This window comes from Chelonia mydas, chromosome 9 (assembly GCF_015237465.2).
Source record: "Chelonia mydas isolate rCheMyd1 chromosome 9, rCheMyd1.pri.v2, whole genome shotgun sequence".
In the NCBI taxonomy this organism is placed as follows: domain Eukaryota; kingdom Metazoa; phylum Chordata; order Testudines; family Cheloniidae; genus Chelonia; species Chelonia mydas.
In genome coordinates, this window is record NC_057855.1 from 28256259 (window position 1) to 28276815 (window position 20557).

The 20557-nt window shown below is 38.5% G+C and overlaps 1 protein-coding gene across 4 annotated transcripts in view; it reads left to right on the forward strand.

The window, feature by feature from the left end:
* Positions 1-19984, forward strand: part of HLTF (helicase like transcription factor) — a 45617-nt gene extending 25633 nt beyond the window's left edge. For all 4 annotated transcript variants that reach the window (XM_037908506.2, XM_037908505.2, XM_027819838.3 and 1 more), the window contains 9 exons: positions 428-563; positions 838-1017; positions 2154-2278; positions 4665-4843; positions 10134-10259; positions 11497-11609; positions 11880-12060; positions 14965-15045; positions 18767-19984. In XM_037908506.2, the coding sequence (XP_037764434.1) occupies positions 428-563; positions 838-1017; positions 2154-2278; positions 4665-4843; positions 10134-10259; positions 11497-11609; positions 11880-12060; positions 14965-15045; positions 18767-18919 (1274 nt within the window). In that variant the 3' untranslated portion in view covers positions 18920-19984. The remainder of the gene's footprint in view (positions 1-427; positions 564-837; positions 1018-2153; positions 2279-4664; positions 4844-10133; positions 10260-11496; positions 11610-11879; positions 12061-14964; positions 15046-18766) is intronic.
* Positions 19985-20557: the final 573 nt, after the last annotated feature.

Below are 20557 nucleotides of genomic sequence, written 5' to 3' on the forward strand. Positions count from 1 at the left end.
ATCTACAACAACTTGCAGACATGTGCTGTCTAAGGAATAATGCCCCAAAGGCATGTATTATGAATAGAACTGGGTGAATAATGGATTTTTTTCCATTTGTTGTCAATTCTGAAAAACTGAACAAAATTTCTGCCTGTTTCTCTAAAGTGGAATTATATGGCAAAACTAATACTTTTTAAAATATGTAGTTGAGATAGCTGCAGAAAGACTCCCCTGAAAAAGTGTATGTTAGTGTAATGGTGCCTTGTTTGTGAAGACTAGTACTTTGTTTCATATCGTGGATCTGTGACTCAATCTGAAGAAGAAAAAATTTCTGTGTTCTGAGTTTTAAAGCCTTGCTCTATATATTTGTGGAGGGGTGGACTACTTTTAATCAAATTTATATTTTTGGTTCTTAAGGTTTTCCAGATTCTTTTTCTTATTTTAGGCACTCCTATCCAGAATTCCTTAAAGGATTTGTGGTCTCTTCTCTCCTTTTTAAAACTGAAACCTTTTACTGATAGAGAGTGGTGGCACAGAACAATCCAGCGCCCTGTCATGCTGGGAGACCAAGGGGGACTGAGGTATGAAGAGCTTGTAAAATGTTTGTGGATAATAAATCTGATCTTTGATTGCCAGTGCATCATGACAAACTTATGCATTTGTACTTTGTTTAAACATAATGTACATTTTTGGTTTTAAATGCAATATATTGTATATAACTTAATTTTAGTGCAGTGTAGCATACTATCAAGCTTAGATTTTATGCAAAAGAATCAGTTATATAGTAAACTGAATAAAAAAACTGTTAGTAATTTGTGTTAGTGTATTAAAGACTGGTTCATGTGTCTTTTCTAGGCGTTTACAGTCCCTAATTAAAAACATCACCCTTAGGAGAACGAAAACAAGCAAAATTAAAGGAAAGCCTGTTTTGGAGTTACCAGAACGTAAGGTATTTATTCAGCATGTTACGCTTACAGAGGAAGAGAGAAAAATCTATCAGTCTGTGAAGAACGAAGGCAAAGCTGCTATTAGCAGGTAGATAGAAAGAAGATAGATTGTGCAGTTGCTATTAGAGTTGTCAGTTTTCTTTGTAGTCTGACTTCTGAAAACTACTGGTCCAGATGTTTCAAGCATATTAGCTGTAATAGCAGAATGTATCTAAAATATGCCAAACTCTTTCTCTCTCCCTCCCCCCCCTCCCCCACTTTTCACTCTTAGTGTGCCCTGAATTAATAACTGCAAATGACGGTAACATCTGTTCAATTGTTAGCATGAAGAAGAAAATGAAGAATGGTCTAGCATAGGTCATAAATGAGCCTAACTGTCTTTGAGAGAAGCAAAAAATACACTAACAGTAGTCTTAAAAATAATTCTTTAGCACTTGAAAAACTTGTTTCTGTAGAACATTACATATATTCTCATACACTATTTCAGGAAAAAAGTAGAACTTAAATGTAAATGAGTCTTAGGAGCTAGTTACTGATATATGATGGTATATGGAACTTCCTATTTTGACCTGTATGGTAAGCGCATATATATAGCTTAGTAAGTTTAGATAACCTTGAAGGATTTTCAGTTTTGCTTTTGCATTTCACAGCTTTAACAAAACTGAGGTCAAAGAAACCGTGGCGCACACACCTTACCCAGAGCAGTAATTTTTTCAAAGCATTGCACAAGGTTTCAGTCACATAGTTTATATTAGCTGGTGGCCCACCTACTTCAATGAAGTTACACTAGTATGGGTGAGTGGAGAACCAGGGCCAATGTAAAATAGGTGACTAAAAGTTCATATACCTCTTTGAAAATCTACACCACAAAAAGTTTTAACAGCTGAGAATGTTCAGACATCCAGATGTCCCTGGTTTCTGTGAGTTAAAGTACAGAGTGTAATTGGCTGCAATTCCATTAAAGTCTGGGTCAGATTCAGGGATAACACTAATGTTCAGGACACCACTGTTTAGATAAATGGCAGTGCTCCAGTTTTGCCATTCGGGTGTGTACGCATTTCAAAACAAAACAAAAAAAACATGAAAGGGCGTGTTTTGCATGAAAAACAGGTAAAAGGTGACTGTAAGAATAGGACATGGTTTAGATTGCTGAACTTGACCCATCGAGACCATGTATTTAGGGTATAATGTTTTTCACACTGTAATATTAAAATTGTTCTTCAGGTATTTTAATGAAGGAACTGTTCTGGCACATTATGCAGATGTCCTTGGTGTCTTGCTCAGATTGAGGCAGCTGTGTTGTCATCCTCATCTTTGCACAAATACATCATCTTCCAGTTGTCAAATAGGTGAGTAGATGTACTTTCCGTGTATCATTCTAAAAACTATAACAGCATTTTAGTTCAAGTCCCAAGAATAGAAATGTTATTGATAGACTTTTTACCTGCTGTATTATGGACAAAAACAATTAGTCTTTAATTGGGTATATTAATGTGTTCTACCTACAGTATTTGGAATTTTAGATTGATCTTTAAAACATCCCCCCCACCTACCCGCGCCCCTTAACTTAGTCATCTATGCTAGTCTTCATATCCCACCAAAGACAAGCCATAAAAAAAACCAAAATATCTAGCTTAGTCATTCATCAACCCATCTACAGTTCACTCATTGGTTCACATTGTCATCCCTAAATATCTCTCTTCCACTATCTTTTTCTTGAACAACCATTCTGAATGTTCAAATGCTGATGTATTTTAATCATGAATATAGGGTTAGGGTGGCTTTTATAAATTGTACTGTAGTTCCATACATGATTTTGTATTAGTGTGTAAATAAATGAGGTATGCGGTCTCTGTAAATGGTGGCTGTGAGATTGTTTTTGTTTTTTTCTGTAATGCTTATGAAAATTTGGGAATGGGTGATCTGTCATTCTAAATTTGATATCAGTTCTGTAATTGCTATGTAAAGTCTGCATATGCATGCACTAGTGAATTTTATATTTGTGGACTGAGTTAAAACTACATGTTGATTTGAAGGATGAAAATGGACCTATGTATATTATGAGTGGAGGAATGAGGAGCGGCATGTAGATGGGAGGAGGGTGTTGAATGTCTTAACTGCATTTTTTGTTTTGTTTTGTTTTTGTTTTTTTAATGAATTTGGATGTACAGTCTAGCAAACTTAACTTTAAGGTACATGTTTTGGTTTTTATGGTGGGGGAAATTACCAGGGTTTAATGAGTATATACCAGTGTTGGCCGTCTTCTTTTTAATACATGTGATTAGCTATTTGGTATTAATACGTATTCTCCCCTGTAAGCCCTTTGCAAAGCCCTGATGTTTCCCATGACCTCCTTTCCTTCCCCTGCCCCTATGCCTTGTTCCCTGTCCTGACCTACTCCTCCCCAGTACCCTTCACAGCCTAAATTGCCCCCCGGTAGCCTTGCTCCCACCATGTTGTCCACCTTTCCTACTATATTCTGCTTTTAATGCAGATCTATCAACACTAGTACACATTTAAAAACTGAATATGTCTGGCAAGTACATGTGGGGGAAGCAGAGCAGTATGGGAGGTCATGGAGGCGAAAAACAGGGAGGAGATGATACTCCTCCCTGAATCTGACAGCTCTGCTGTTACAGACCTCAGTCAAGCTCTTGACTGGTGAACTGCAGGAGGGTTATCAGAGGACGGCTGTGCTCTGCTGAGCCATAGAAAGTTTATTAATGTCTTGGGCACACTTCTCCCCTTCTGAGGACAAGAAGATGAGTGAGGCATTGGGGGACAGCCCTGTAGCTTTATCAGAAGGAGAAACTGCCTCTGTAGTGGAGTTGCAAGCTATGGGTTTTTCTTTCCCCATGATTCTTTGCCATTATAGGGGTTATGGCAGGGTGGGGGGAAGGGTGAGAGTTGAAGGCCAAGTTTTTGGAATCCAAGAGTGTGCAGCTCCACTGCAGAGGCAGATGCCCCTGTAACTTCAGAAAATGGAAAGTAGCTGCTGGATCTGAGTAGGTCCTTTGACTGCATTTAGCACAGTCCAGTTGAGATATCCTGAATATAAGGAATAACTTCTGATGCCCAGTTCTAAAATTTCAAAATGATCATATATCTAAGATGTTTTCAGTATCAGTATGAAGTTTAGAGCTTCTGGAAACAAAGAAATTTGAGAAAATGGGGCAAAACTTCAAAGAGCATTTTAAAATGTTGCTAAACATTATTCCTAAAAAAAAAAAAAAATTCATAGGACATACATTTTCCATGTAGAGTTTTACTGTGCTAAATTTGGATGCTACATTCAATTAGTGTGAAACAGTTGGATTAGTTCCTCCTTTTAAGCAGAAATCACAGTGCAATCCCAACTACAGAGTAGCTACCAATATCTCCATAATAGAATCACTGTCCAAAACTGTTGTTGCATAAACATTGCTCTTTTCCCCTCAGTCACTGAGCACGTTGCACCATGTACTGGTCAGTGTGCCCTTAGTCAGTTAGGGTTTCTTGAGCTTAGTCTGAGTGACTCAAATTGAATATTCATAAAAATGTTTTTAGATAGTAATACAGAATTAGTCTTGATTCTGCCATATTTAAGTGTGTTTATAAATTGTAGGCCAGATCCTCACCTGGTGTAAATCAACATGGTTCTGTTGAATTTAATGGAACTATGCTGATGATCTGGCCCCATGTGTAAAATCTTTTTTTGTTTTTGTTTTACAAAACTTTGTTTTCTATATATATTAGGTTATAGTACTCCTGAAGAATTACGTGAGAAGTTAGTAAATAAAATGAAGTTGGTTCTCAGCTCTGGCTCAGATGAAGAATGTGCAATTTGCTTGGATTCTCTGAACCTTCCTGTGATAACACACTGCGCACATGTGTTTTGTAAACCATGCATTTGTGAAGTCATCCAAAGTGAACAGGTTAGCTATTTTGTTGTTGCATTTAATCATAGTGACTAATCCCAAAGCAACAAAGATTGAATCTGGACCAGAGCGGAGGTAACGTTGCATTCCAGATGACAAATCATAATCCTATTAATAAACAGAGCAGCTTTAAGGCTAAAGAATATACTGATGTATGCTAAGCCTACTGGAACAGCCCAAGGCCCAAATTTTGTCTTTGGATTTGCACCCGCATATCCCATAAACTTTAATGAGAGCCTCGCAACTGTTTCCAGTGCAGATTTTACCGGTCATTGTTCACTTTTTCTCACGATAAAATGGGATTAATCTTTTGAGATTACTGCTGTGCTATACCAGGTCACTCCTTTTTAGTCTTGGAAATGAATATGAGAGCATCATGTATAGTACTGTGTACCTCCACAGGACTATCACTGTGGATATGCTGTATGCATACTTTCTTCAAGCCTTTGGCTAGCATGTTCTCCATCTGCATTTAAAAGAAATCAAAATTACTTTGTTTGAAGATGACCAATTAATAGTGAATCTAAAAAGTAAGGTGTGTGGTTTTTTGTTTTTTGTTTTTTTTCCCCCAGTGAGGACAAAAACACCTATCTTTACTATTCATCTGAGACCTTTCTATTAAACTGTTTATCAGCAGTTATTTAACTGGAACTTAAAAAAGATTATTCAGTAACTGAAGCAGTCAGTAGCATCATATAGGAGACCCTAATGAAAACTGATCCTTTTTAGCAGTTCTGTTTGTAATCTGTTCAAGTGAGTAAAAAAGATAATTTGGAAGCCCCAGCAGTCTTGTAATTTCCCCTGCAGCATGCAGACCCACCAACCCCTTTGTATGCCAGCTGACATCTGTTCAAACCGCATACATATGCGCTGAGCAAAGGAAATGTGTACTCTCTGGATTTGTCACCAGAGGTCAGTGCTAACCATTTTATAATAGTTCACTCTGAGGTTACCTACATTATATTGGGATTGGTGAAGCAATTGTCTATCCCCATAGTAAACTGAGTGGAAGGTTGGTGAATGATAGAATAAGATTGTGAAAACTAAGAGAGGAAAGGTAGGTTAGGTAACCTTCTTTTTTTTTTTTTTTTTTTTTTATTGGACCAATTTCTGTTGGTGGAAGGGACAGTTCTCAAGCTACATAGAGATCTTTCTCATGTCTTGAAGGCAACCAGTGTATCTGAGCTAAATACAAGGTGTGACAGAAGTCTCTGTTAAGTGCATGATTTTTAATGTTGAGCTGACTTATGAATTTAAGTTACCAGGCTTGTTTTTTGAAGGGATTATGCAGGTTTCCGTTGAGAAAGGGGACAGAGAGGTCAGATTTGAGGTGATTGTTTGTGAAAAGTGTTCAGCCAGGAATGATTTGGTGTTCTTGTCCTTTAAATTTTTCGGTGTGAGTTCATTCAAGAGCATACTGGTTGTCCATTTTCAACCCTTGGTGTTTGGGGCATTTGGTGCACTGGATGAGGTACACTACATGTTGCATTAGGCATGTGTAAGACCTATTCATCTTGAAAGGTGTGTTTGTTGGGGGTATTTGATCACTTCAGCTGTGGAGATATGTCTGCATGTTTTGCATCTGTTTGGCCCTGCTTTGAGTTGGCTGTATCCTGGCCTCTGGGGAGCTTGCTTCTGATGATGAGCTTGCTGAGGTTGGATGGTGTTTGAAGGCCAGAAGAGGGTGTTTAGTAAAGATTTATTTCCTTGTGTGGTCCCCATCAGGTATAGGTTGTAATTGTTTAATGATACCCTGTATGGGTTCCAGTATGGGGATGGTAGGTGACAACTAAGGGTGTGCTGTCCATGGGTTTGTTGTTTTCTGTGCTGCAGAAAGTTCTGGGGTATTTGGGTGGTCTGTTCCAGGATGTGATTTGTCAAATGAATTCACACAGAAAAATGATAAAAGACAAAAACACCATATCACCTGTGGATGAACACTTGTCATAAAGCGATCACTCCATATCTGACCTCTTGGTCCCAGTCCTCAAAAGAAACCTGCATAACGCCGTCTAAAGACAAGCCTGGGAACTTAAATTCACAACTCTGCTGGACATTAAAAACGCGCACTGATTTTTATGGCTTAGTACGGGAAATTGTCACACACCCTCTTTCTTGCTAATCCTTAATTGCCCACTTCATTTTAAGTGGTCTCCTGCAGCATGTGTTGAACCTCCTATGCTTAACAATCTGCCCCACCTTGTATTTAGCTCAGACTGGTTACTTTCTGGTTACTTTCTCCAGACCTGAGGAAGAGGTCTGTGTAGTTCAAAAGCTTATCTCTTCCACCATTAGAAGCTGATCCAATAAAGATATTACCTCACCTGCCCTGTCTCTCTCACATGGGAGCAGCCGTACTAGGCCAGACCATGGTCCATCTTGTCCGGTAACCTGTCTCCAGCAGTGACCATTACCAGAGCTTCAGGAGGAGTGTACAGAACAGGGCATTATGAAATGTTCCACTCTTCTTCCACTCTGGGCTTCTGGTAGTTAGAGGTTTAGGGTTACCCTGAGTATGGGGTTGCGTCCTTGACCATCATGGCTAATAGCCATTGATAGGACCTTTTCTTTTTTGAATCCTGTTATGCTTTTGGCTATCACAACATTCCATGGCAATGAGTTCCATAGGTTAGTTATGCATTGTGTGGAAAAAAGACTTCCTCTTGTTTGTATTAAACCTCGTGCCTATTAATTTCATTGGTTGACCCCTAGTTTTTGTGTTGTGTGAAAGCATTAATAGCACTTCTCTATTCACTTTTTCCATGCCATTTTTGATTTGTATAGACCTCTATCATATTGCCCTTTAGTTATCTCTTTTCTGAATAGCCCTAATCTTCTTAGTCTGTCCTTGTGTGGATGCCATTCTGTACACTTGATCATATATATTTGTTGCCCTTCTGTGAATGTTTTCTGTTCCACTGTATCCTTTTTGAGATGGGGCAACCAGAATTGGACACAGTACTCAAGATGTGATTACACCATGGATTTATATAGTGGCATTTATAATATTTTCTGTCTTATTTTCTATCCCTTTCCTAATAGTTCCTAACATACTGTTAGCCTTTTTGACCACTACTGTGCATTGAGCTGAAGTTTTCAGAAAGCTATCCATGTTGACTCCAAGATCTTTCTTGGGTGGTAATAGCTGATTTAGAACCCATCATTGAATATGTATAATCGGGATTATTTTTTCCAGTGTGGATTACTTTGCATATCAACATTGAATTTCATCTGCCATTTTGTTGATCAGTCACCCTGTTTTGTGAGACCCTTCTGTAACTCTTAGCTGTCTGCTTTGGACTTAATTATGTTGAATAATTTTGTATAGTCTGTAAACTTTGCCACTTCACCCCCTTTTCTAAATCATCAATGAATATGTTGAGCAGCACAGGTTCCAGTCTCTGTATCTTGGGAGGATCCTGCTGTTTACCTCTCCATTGTGAAAACTTGACCATATATACCTAGCCTTTTTCCTATCTTTCAATCAATTCTGATCTATGAGAGGACCCTCCCTCCGTGGCTACTTTAGTTTCCTTAAGAGCCTTTGATTAGGATCCTTGTCAAAGGCTTTCTGAAAATTCAAGTAGTGTGTCAACTTATCTACATGGCTGTTAACTCCCTTAAAGAATTCGGATAGATTGGTGAGGCATGATTTCCGTTTCCCTTCTCCAGCAAATCGTATTTATTTGTGTGTCTGTTTAATTCTGTTCTTTACTATAGTTTCCACCAAAATGCCCACTGGCCTGTAATTGCCAGGATCTCCTCTGTAGCCCTTTTTAAAAATCAGCGCTACATTAGCTACCTTCCAGTCATCTGGTACAGGGGCTGATATCTGTGATAGGTTGCATACTACTGTCAGTAGTTCTGCAATTCATATTTGATTCCTTCAGAACTCTTGGGTGAATACCATCTGGTCCTTGTGAATTAATACTGTTTAGTTTATTGACTTGTTCTAAAACCTCTTCTATTAACACATCAGTTTGGGACAGTCCTTCAGATATGTTACCCACATCAGAGATATTCTTTTGGGGCATCTCCCCTACATCCTCTGTAGTGAATACTGATGCACAGTATTCATTTAGCTTCTCTGCAATGGCCTTGTCTTCCTTGAGTGCTCTTTTAACACTTTTTTTTGTTGTGTAGTGGCCCCACTGCCTGTTTGGCAGGCTTCCTGCTTCTGATGTACTTAAAAAATTCCTTGCGACCAACACGGCTACAACACTGCGAACAATATAGTGAAAACTTACAATTTTTGAGTAGTCTTGTGTTAGCCAACTGCCAGGGGAGAAGAATTATTTCAAAATTGTCACACTTTATTTTTTACATGGATGTCATTCTCTCTTGTCATAATTCAGCAGTCAAAACCTCAAACCAGAAGTTTTTTTGTTAAGACCATTGTTAGGGTTGTGGGGTTTGTTTTTTTTCCCCCCCGGGGAGAGGGGGACGGGGGGGAAGAAGTTTCCCTTTCCCTTTCCTTCTGTAGAGATGGTAGACTAAAACTCTTGCCCTTCTGCATTCCTGCAGCACAGACAATCCATACTATGTTTGTCAAATACTGCCCCATGGAAATGTTAATAGAGAAATTCTTGGCCTTGCCTTAACCAGGTCTCTATTTTCAGTGAGAGCAAATATTTGCAGGCATAAAATCATGTCTGCAGTTATTTGCACCTATAAAAAAATGACCGCTAGTGTCCAAATATCTGCCCCTAAATATAGCAAAAGGGTAGGGATGTGTTTAACTTTGCAGTTAATCTTTCACATTTCATTTTTAAAGAGAAGGCTGTCCTTGATCTAAGAACTCAGATTTTTTTAAAAAATGGTTTATTTTTCTGCTTCTGATATTTTGAATACAGAGAGTTTTTCTCTTCCCTCTTTTTTCCAGAGGACCTGAATGATATACCATATTTAGCTCAAAGTTTAAAAATAAACAAATGTTTGCATTGTTCCAAACAAATATTTTCAATTTTTTTTTAAGAAATGTGAATAAAATAGTATTAAAATGGAAACATCAGTGTAGTCTTCATGGTGTAGCACATACAATCATCTTGTTTTTGCAGTGTCAGGTGTGGTTGGAGGAGTTATGTCATGTGGAATAATGTGCCATGTGTGAATTAGCGTGGATGAGAATGCAATTCTCAATTTCACTGAATGTACTTCATAAAGGCAATCTTGGAACTCTTTGATGTGCAAGTGATAAAGTAGCTTTTCAGGGGGAAAATGCTCTTGTTCTGATCTAAAATGAAGAAAGTGCTTTTCCTAATGTTTCAACTCCCTTTCTATTTTATAGCCAAATGCCAAATGTCCTCTTTGTAGGAACGAACTTCGAGTAGAACATTTGGTAGAATGTCCTCTGGAGGAGTCGGATTCTAGCCTTGAGAAGAAGGGTGATCGGGAATGGATATCCAGTTCAAAAGTAATTTCCCACTGTCTTGTGTAGTGAAATCTAGCACGTTATATAGAAATATTTTTCTCCTCTTTAAAATTGAATTTTCGGTGTATACATCAAGTTAATACAACACTACTAAAACCATAAAATCCTACCACAAGCCTTGGTTGCAACAAGGAAACAGACAAAAGTAGTGCAAATTGCAGCTAAGTAGTATTGTTGACCTAGAACTCCCTTAGCGAAGGGCTGTTTGTGGAGTGTACTAGTTAAAATACTGTTTCACTAAAAGAGCAGAAATCCTAATGTTTTTTTCTTTTGAAGATATATTTTGTAACTAAATGTAAGGAAATCCTCTTTAATTTATCAGAAATGAATGAATACATTTCTTTAGAAAATTCTTAAAATTGCTGAGCTTCACACATTAAAATTCTTAAAATAAATGAGCTTCAGACATTATATTTCACAAATGTTTTATTAAGAAACATTATTTCACTAGTTTACCTAGCTGGTTATATCTGTTTTTAAAGTTTACCTTTTTTTGTTTAGCCTCAACCTCATCAGTGTACAAGGTCTTACTGCCAAATCTGAAATTTTCCTGTCTTCATTTGATTTCTTTTTTTGGTTTTAATTGCAGAATTTGACTGTTTCTCAACAAACTTAATTTAAATTTGCAAGAAGGTTACTGCCCTTTCAAAGTCAGTATATATTGAGCCCTTAAAAATATCTCTATCCTGACAGTTATAGAAGCTGAAGAACAAAAGTATTTGGCCTTTGGGCTCAAAGGTGGAGGGAGGTCACTCTTTATTCTCTCAGCTCCAAAAGGAATCTTTGATCTTCCTTTTCCTCCTCTGATATTCTGTAGCACTGGTCCCGCCGAGAACCCCTACCTCAGTCTCACTGCTTTGAGTTCCCCCTCCACGTCCTTCCTCTTTGCATGCTTTCTGGCCTGAAGAAGGTTGTTGACGCTTGTCAGTAGGAGAAAAGTGCATTGGATACACAGATTAGGTTGATATTAATTCCTCAGGAAACTTTCTCCAAACATTGCCAACTTCCCAATAGCTACCTTTATAGCCATAAAAACTGGCCAGTTCTTATTTTCTTTTCAGGAGTTGTTCTAAAAAACAAATTTTCTTTAGGATTACCCTGTTTTATTACAGGGTAAATTATCAGCCATCAGCACAGTACCTAAGCACAAAGCTTTTGAAGTATCCAAAAGATTGGGATCATAACCCTATTGCATAAATCTTAATTTTTGGCATTTCAGATCAATGCTCTAATGCATGCTTTGATAGACCTAAGGAAGCAGAATCCAGCTGTAAAGTGTCTGATTGTTTCTCAGTTCACCACTTTCCTGTCTCTAATAGAAACTCCGCTGAAGTAAGTTGAACTAATTATAATTTTGTACTTCTTAAGTGGCTGAAATGTCTGTGAAATGTCCATTTCAAATAAATTGGACAAAATGTGCTTTTCTTTTAGAATATAAGAGAATCCTATTACTCTTTGTTTAGTGGTATAGATCCATATATCTTAATTTCTGTTTTGACTAGAAGCATAACCTTTTAAACATTCACAGCAGAGGTCAGGATTTTAAATAGATGTTTCCTGTTGTCATAGTAACTTGATAAATGTTGTTTTTCTTTACTGCAGAGAATCAGGGTTTGTGTTTACTCGTTTGAATGGGTCCATGCCACAGAAGAAGAGAGTACAAGCAATTCAGAGTTTCCAAGACAGCCAAAAAGGGTCCCCGACCATAATGCTGCTATCCCTAAAAGCTGGTGGAGTTGGTTTAAATCTGACAGCTGCTTCACGAGTGTTTTTAATGGATCCTGTAAGTAATAGACTTAACACTGGTATGTTGGAAGTGAACTATACAAAACTAGTTGTAGTTCCCTCAGGATTTTAGGAAGTGGTAGGTATAAAGCCAATACTACAATTAAAAACCCAACCCTGGCCTGTGCCAGCTGACTTGGGCTCCCAGGGCTTCTGCTAAAGGGCTGTTTAATTGTTTATAGACAGTCTGACCTGGGTTGGAGCCTGAGCTCTAGGACTCTGAGGTGGGAGGGGCCCAGAGTGTGGGCTGCAGCCTGAGCCTGAACGTCTACACTGCATTTAAATAGCCCCTGAGCCCCTTAGCCAGAGTCATCTGCAGGTCTAATTGCAGTGTAGATATACCCTAAGAATTAATGACATCAGTGCTATCTGGGCAAGGGGCAGATAGAGGAAGGAAAGAATATCTTGTGTCTTTCTTTGGCAATGTAGCACTCTTTGTATTCTTAAACAAAAACCCAAAACAAAAAAAAAACAAACCAAAACAAAAAAATTGGAAAAGACAGAACTATTTGTGCAATAGTAGTAGAGCTGGCTGCTAAAAGTTAAATTTAGTGGAACATCATGTGAGATACTTAAAAACTACCACTGTTTTCTGTTGGCTTTCATATATTTTTAATCCTCTCTTCTATCCATTGTTCTTTGTGTCCTGCTTCCTGTTTTTGAGGCGCATCAAAGAGGGGGATAGCACTGTGTTTGCATGCAAAAGTCCTGTACTTTTTGTACCAGGTTGCAGAGTGCAGCTGACTGGGGTTGTGCATGAGCCATTTTCATTCTACCCATCTTTCTTTGAGTTTAGCACAACTCTCTTCTAGTTTTTCTTCTCCTGTTATGAAATGACTGCAGATGGAGAAACAGAAGGTTATTCTTTCTGTGTTGTCCACACAGATTCCACTCTTGGATCACATGCACTCCATACGCCTGAGATCAGATTTTTTTTTTTTTTTTGGCCAGCAGTTTCTTTTGGGGCTGTTTCTATACCATTTCGTGTCCCTCACTGAGGGCATGAGCAGTGGAGCAGGCTCACCTGCCCCATGTTCCTTTTTCATGTCCATGGCTGCAAGAGGAATCCCTTGGCAGTGTTTGCTTCGCTTGTGCACTATGTGATTCACCTTGTATTTTTTAGGATTAGCTTAGACTGGAGCTCAAGTTTCTACTCACCTAAGTATTTTGAAAATGAGAGCACAGTCTCCTAAGTCACTTAGGCTGTTCTTCAAACTTTTAAAACTAGTAGATCTCATCCCCTCCTTCATCGTTTTTATTCATAGACTGGAAAAGACACATTTTCCTGCCTTTTTTTTTTTTCAACTCCCATTTGATTTCTCAACTTTGAATAAATTAGTCCAAATGAAGAAAATGTTCTTTCTGTGCCTGCAGAAGAGGCTATTGCTGTTAAAAGCTGATTTAGCACTTCAGCAAACTGGTTCCAGGTGCTTAGCTAGGGACTTACCACAAGTTTGTTGGTGTGATGTTCTTTCAAATATCTTCAGCAAACATGTATTACTTGAATGGTTCACCTCCAGTCCTGAAATCTATTATGGCATTATTGATGAGATTAGATGCCGTGCTATAGCAGCAGCAGCATCTTCAATAGTGAGATATCGACTCTAGTATTTTGGGTTGGTAATATTGGCAAGAAATTGAGGTGGAATAAGTGCTTGATCCATCCCCTTCTTTACTACCTGCAATATAACTTTTGTTGTTGGAGTCTTTCTTCAGTCGACTGTATCAGCAATACAGCAGCAATCTTTCTGCAGTTTGTTCAAGGCAATGAAAATGGATTTTGTGACATTCAGCATATCTTCTACATTTCCGTTTAGTCTGATGTTGACTACTTTGGCTCTGATAGTTCCATTTATTTTGTCCTGATTTTCATTGTAAATTGTTATCAGAATAGACAAGTTTTTTTTAATAAATAGCTCAAAGCAGTCAACCACTGAATTCAATTGTAAACCATGGGGGAGAATTAGTTTGGATCTTGCTCTTTTCAGTGAAGCTGAAGAAAAGTGATGAAGTATTTTGCAATTTCAGCAACATTTTCATTTATTCCTGGAGTCATACTTAAGTCTCTGGCTAAAAGATGCATCAAATGAGCACTGCACCTACATAAATTTCAGGTTCCCTCTTTTAGATTTCTTCTCATCTTTGCTGCATTTGCAACATTGTCGGTGATAAAGCTATGTGCTCGACACTTGAATTTTTGTTATAGCTTTTACTGCCCGTTTTTTAAGTACTCTGCTGCATGGGCATTTCCTGACGTATCCATTTTTTCTGAAAGATCGACAAACCCATCTTCTGTTGTCACACAAGCACATATTACTAAATCATTGTGTACATTGCTGCATGCATCAAGGCTCAGATTAATGAATTTTTCATCAATGTTTTTTGCACACTGTTCAGTTTCCTTCTCATTCACTGTATCCAGCAACCTTCCAGCAATGTCTGTTCTGTTGAGTGAAGTGTAGTTGTTGTAATGACTGAACCATGTCAATGGAATATTTGTTCTGAACAAAACAAAAGGGAGAACTGGTTGCATAAATGAACTGTGTGAACTTTTCATCTATGGAGTCTTGCTGGAATTTGCTGGTCCTGATTACAAACTCCTCTATGGTTTTACTGAAAATATAAATGCCTTTTTTTTACTTAAATTTTTTTTTTAAATCCACCCTACAGCCTTACATAGAATAGTGTGATCATGTCACATACCCTAAGAACAACAGTTACTGATAAAAATAAACAGTGCTAATCACATGGCTACTTTTATCATAGGCCATACTATTATGATACCATGTTTTAGTGAATTCATTTTTTAAATTTCGTAGTGTCTTAATGTACTGGAAGTGTAGTTTTGAAAAACTAATTGTTCACCATAAGGTTTAGATTGATGATCATGCATCATTGATAGGCTTGGAATCCTGCTGCAGAAGACCAGTGTTTTGACAGATGTCACAGACTTGGCCAGAAGCAAGATGTTGTTATCACTAAGGTGAGCTGTTTGAACAACTGTGATTTTGATGTAGGAGTGATGTTCTTTTAAACAACTCTGTATTTAAAAGAATTGGGCAGAGGATATAGCTATAGTATAACATAAATATAACTATAATTGGGATACCATTTTTGAAATGTTAGCTCGGGCTATGTTGTTTTCCTCACTTACAAAAATGTGAAATTTTGTTAAAGTTTTGCAAAAATAATAGGGTATGACCTCTCTCTCTCTCTCTCTCTGAAGAGAGATTAATTTTTGGAGCAGAGTTTGCTTGTTCCTGGCTGAGATCTTAAGGTGGGTAGGTGTGATGCTTTCTCAAGGTGCCCAGGACTCCGAGTCACCTTCTTACCCCTCACTGTCTCCAGTCAGAGAAAGACTTGCAGATACCTAACTGGGTGTCAGCGGCTCCCTGACACCACCAGTCTGTTAGCCACCCTTACAGTCTCCTCAGGGCTGTGCCAGGCCTTTCTTTGCCTTGCAGGTTATCAGTAGATGCCCCCCAGTCCTGGAGCCCTCTTGAAGCATACCCCCTTAGTATCCAGCACTTGTCACTGGACACTCTCAGAAATTACCAGTTTTGCTATCCCGAAATGGACTGAATACACACTAAGTAACTTGTTTGATTCAATTGAGGATCAGTGCCTATATAACATCATAGCACTGAGGAATATATTCATAATGAAAACAGACAAGTTTATTATCAAAGATTAAGATTTAAGAGATACTGAGTAAGGATAATTAGAAACAAAACTGTTTTTTACATATCAAATAATAAATTACAAACCAGGGTCTACACTTATAAATCAAAAGGAGGACTTGTGGCACCTTAGAGACTAACCAATTTATTTGAGCATAAGCTTTCGTGAGCAACAGCTCCGATGAAGTGAGCTGTAGCTCACGAAAGCTTATGCTCAAATAAATTGGTTAGTCTCTAAGGTGCCACAAGTGCTCCTTTTCTTTTTGCGGATACAGACTAACACGGCTGCTACTCTGAAACTTATAAATCATTATGTTTCCTATATGATGTAGATTCCTCCTCCTCCCCCGCCCCCCCCCCCCAAAAAGTGGGGGTGGTGGTTCTGACTTGCAGAGCTAGCCGGTTTCAGGCAAACTGGGACCCAAGTGTTCATGAAGCATCCCCTTCTACCAGATGTTTTTCTTAGTGAATAGATGAGACTTTTCCTTGCATTCTATTTGTATTATTCAGAGTTCATTTTCCCTCCGTAGAGGCAGGACAACCTCTGTGGTTTAGTCTCCAGTGACTTACCATGCTTAATTTACCTGTGAACTGAGAGAAGTGAATATACATCCTGTTTCCTGTCTGGAAGAAACTTGTTTTTTCTCTTTGATTGGTGACAGTCTTTATATTTTCACTACATATACACAACTCCTTAAATATCATCCATACATATATGATGCAATTATTGTGAGGATTAGTATGACATAAGCTTTTATTAGAGACCTTACAGGATATAATTTATGGATAAATACCATCAAAGCAGTGTGTTTAGCTGTACTGACTTTGTCAGGCTTCTTAAGAGTTGCTGTTACAGGACAGTGAATCCTTTGTTAGCTGGTACCAATGGGCCTCTGTGTGTCAGCTTTCCCCTGTTGTAGACTCATTAGGATTAGCTACTGGCTACTCCACAGATCTTGGTTTAAAGTCCCTCTGTCTGGACAGGGTATCAGCTTATTAATTTGAACTTCATACATTCATTCAGCTAGTAAACTGTTCCAATAATCAAACTAAAATACAGTCATCCGTTAGTTCCCATGTTCATTCCCCCCTTAGGGAGAGGTGAGGTGTGTTTCCTTCTCTCATCCCCCTCAGGTTTAATTATATCTCTCATGACCACTCTAAACCCACAGATTAAAGGGCATCTTTCCCTCTTTTTAACATCTTCACTTGCCACAGTGGTTATAACCTGTCTGGGCTTTTCCCATCCTTTACTAGGTAGCATGGATTTGTCAGCATTTTTACCACCCAGAGTCTGCCTCATTCCAGGGGAGTTCTGAGGCACATCACCTTATGGCCATACCTAGTTTCCCTTCTCCCACCGTCATTCTGGTCCACAGCACCTTCTAGCTACACCAGTGTCTCACCACCCCCAGTAATCTTCTGTACTTCTAGTGGAGTTCTGGTCCACAGCATTTCCTAGCTTTATCACTATCTCACTGCTCCCAGCAGATTCTGAGCCACAGCAACTTTTAGCTGTTCCACAGACACACTCAGCACTGACTCAGTTTCCCCAGTGAAGGTAGATGTTGAGCTCTCCCCTCAACCACTGAGTCTGGTCATGACGGGCTTGTACCTGAACCCTCAGAATTTGACCCTGGTACACTACTACAGAAAAAATCAAGAAAAATAATTTCCCACAGTCAGAATCCCAGAACAAACATTAGCGTCCCTAGTGATTCAGCTGCAGGCAGAATGATAGCGTCCATCATTCCCTCATATATTTGTATGCTAGCCCCTGATGAGGCATACGCTTATGTCCTTGCTCCTGGGTCTCATGGGCGTGACTTGACCCTCATCTCCTGTTCGAGCTGCCTGCGTTTTGTCCAGGTCAGCAAGCTTCTGTTGCTCCAGCTCTCTCCTCACTCTGATGTCTGGCTTCGCGCTCCATCAGTGTCTTCCTCAGCCTCCACAGCTCTGGACCTTTAGTCACTGCAGATACTTCTGCTGGATCATCTGGCCCCATCTGCTTTGTCATTGCATGCCCTGTAGGAGAAAAAGGGACCCACTCTGGCTGCTGGTTTGGAGCAGGTGACCCATTGTGCCTCATGGCACATGAGTACATCCTGGCCACCAACTCTAGTTTCTCCTGATCAGCAGCAGGTAGGCTTCACTGCGCATACAGGCCCAGAAGCTGCTCTTCATGAACTGCTTGTAATTTGTGCTTGCTAAATGGCTTTTACCTGAGAGAAATGAACAGACCTGCTCTTGCTTTCAGTTTAAAGAGCAAAAGTATAAGCCTTTGCAACAGTGTTGTAAAAATCTTCATGTATTACTGCACTGCCACCATTCTGTCTCAGATCCTAGAAAGCGCCCCTTCCTGGCCACCCACTAGAACTGCTGAGAGAGGAATCTGAGCCTCTGTGCTCTGGATTCCCAGGGTTTTTCAAGCTCCAGAAGCCTGAATGGAATCTAGCCAGTACCCCAGTCTGTAGGTCCCTAGGCATGCTATTATTGTCTAGCCAGCCAGGCTGTTGGTCTTCTTTGGGAGGGACCCAAGTGCTTTTCCTTATGTCACAGCAGGTCTCCTAGCTGCTGATCTGTTCTTCACCAGCCAGTTGTCTCCCCTTCCTCCTCCTACACCAACTGGGGGAATCACATTTAGGAAATTGGAGTTGTTCCTCTTCTGATATCAGCAGCAAGTAGGAAGAATTTGTTGTTCCAATAATCAAAATGGAGGCAAAAGAGAGATTACTCCCCCCCCCAAGACTTGTCTGTGTACTTTGCCACTCACTCTTTTGGCAAAGTAAGTGAATGATAGAGCCATGCTTCATTCAGAGTGTTACCATATTCAATAAAATTTCCAGAAACATGGGCCTATATTTCTAAATCCATACATAGGCACTTAAATAAGTGGCCTGATTTCAAATGTGCTAAGTACAGAGTAATTCCAGTTAATCACTTAAGTGCCTAATTTAGGCACCCATTTTTGAAAATGTCTGCCTTTTACTTTGTGTGTTGTTTTTTCTTTTTAATGTATGTTAGTTCATTGTGAAGAACTCAGTGGAAGAAAATATGCTGAAAATCCAGAACAAGAAGAGGGAACTTGCAGCAGGAGCCTTTGCATCTAAAAAGCTTACTGCTAGTGAAGTAAAACAAACAAAGATCAATGAAATTAAGACTCTGATTGATTTATAATTTTGTAAGAGGATAGGTCAATCATTCTTTCTGAATAAAGGATATAGTACTACTGTTGATGTGGCATTAGTTTTTATGTGCACACACTCCATGTGTGTTTATAATTATGCTGTTAGTATGTAGACTGTGAAATCAGCTGACAGGGATAAAAATTGGTTTGCCTATTTAAATGTTAATTAAAAAAATTCTTTAAATATTTTTGTACTCATTAAACTTATAAAAAGTCATATTTCAAACTTACAGCGTTTCTGCATACAAGTAGTTTATTTGAGAAGTGGACCAAAAAAAATTCAAAACAGAGTGATATAACTGTGCGTTCTTATTTGTAAGTTTCTGACCTATTTCTAGAATGAAAATGCAAATTGTATTTTTCTGGCACTGAAAAAATGACCATCTGCCCCCCAAAAATGGAAACATTAAAAAATGTAAATAAAATGCAGACTAGAACATAAAACTTTCTTTTAACCAGTCAGGTGTTGTTCACTGTGTTTCAGGACAAATAGTTAATAGTAATTGCAAAACTAAAAATGTGGTAACTCCTTTTGAAGACTGATATTTAATTATGGATTTGTTTTCTGTCAGTCTGTATAGGTAGGTCTAAAATATTTTATAAGTAAAACATAGAGGAAGACACTTTTGTGTATAATGTACAGTTGCAACAGGGAATGAATGCTCCTCAAGGGTCCAGGATTTTATCAAAGTGAACTATTTTAACTGTAAATGTAAAATACTTACATTTAATGTTTTCCTTTTGTTAAACAATTCCATTTAAGTGTATAAAAATTGTAATTCTATATGATTTTTTTTTTTGATATGTGGGAAAGAACACGTAAATTCTAGTTTTGGCATTAGTTCTATTACATGTAACCAGTCTATGTGTTTGGATTTTGGAACATGCCACTAAATATAGTTTTGCTGTATGCAATATACAAGTATGTTTTTTTTGTAACCCCTTTTGGACATTGGAAAATAACTAATTTCCTTTTTTAAGTGGTTAGCAGTTTTATAATTCTTTCCCCCATCATTATATATATAAAAAAAATAAAGTTGGAAGATGCCATGGAACACTGATCTGTCTAGAACTTGATTTACAGGGGAAGGAGCAATTTGATAAAAATACTCAAATGTTAGTTGAGAATCTATAGTTCTGTTCTTTCAAACTTAGTAAATACCCAACTTCAGCTCTTCGGTGCTATCACCTCCCCAACTACCTCCTCCCAGTTGCCTCTATCCCCAGACATGTGCTTCCTTACTCCTCCATGCTGCCCTCCAGTGTGATAACTGACACCTGGCTCATCTAGCGTGGGCTCAGAATCAGAAGCAGGGAATTGTGTCTGGGGAAATTCAAGAAGGGTTTCTGGTAACAGGGAAGTGGGTCAAAATTTGCTTTTGACATGTTCCTCTTTCCATGTACCATCAGCTGGTCAATATTCTAGGTCTTAGTGCAAAATTGTAACTGACCAGCAACTGCACATCCAATGATATTAGTTTTGTGTGTAATAGTTTAAATTCTTAAAATTAAATATGAAAGGTAGAAGTCCCTATTCTGTTCAGATATAAAATAACAGATCCAAATCCATTATATTTATATTTTTCCTTCTGATTTAATGGTCCAAACAGGAAGGGCTAATTCCATGA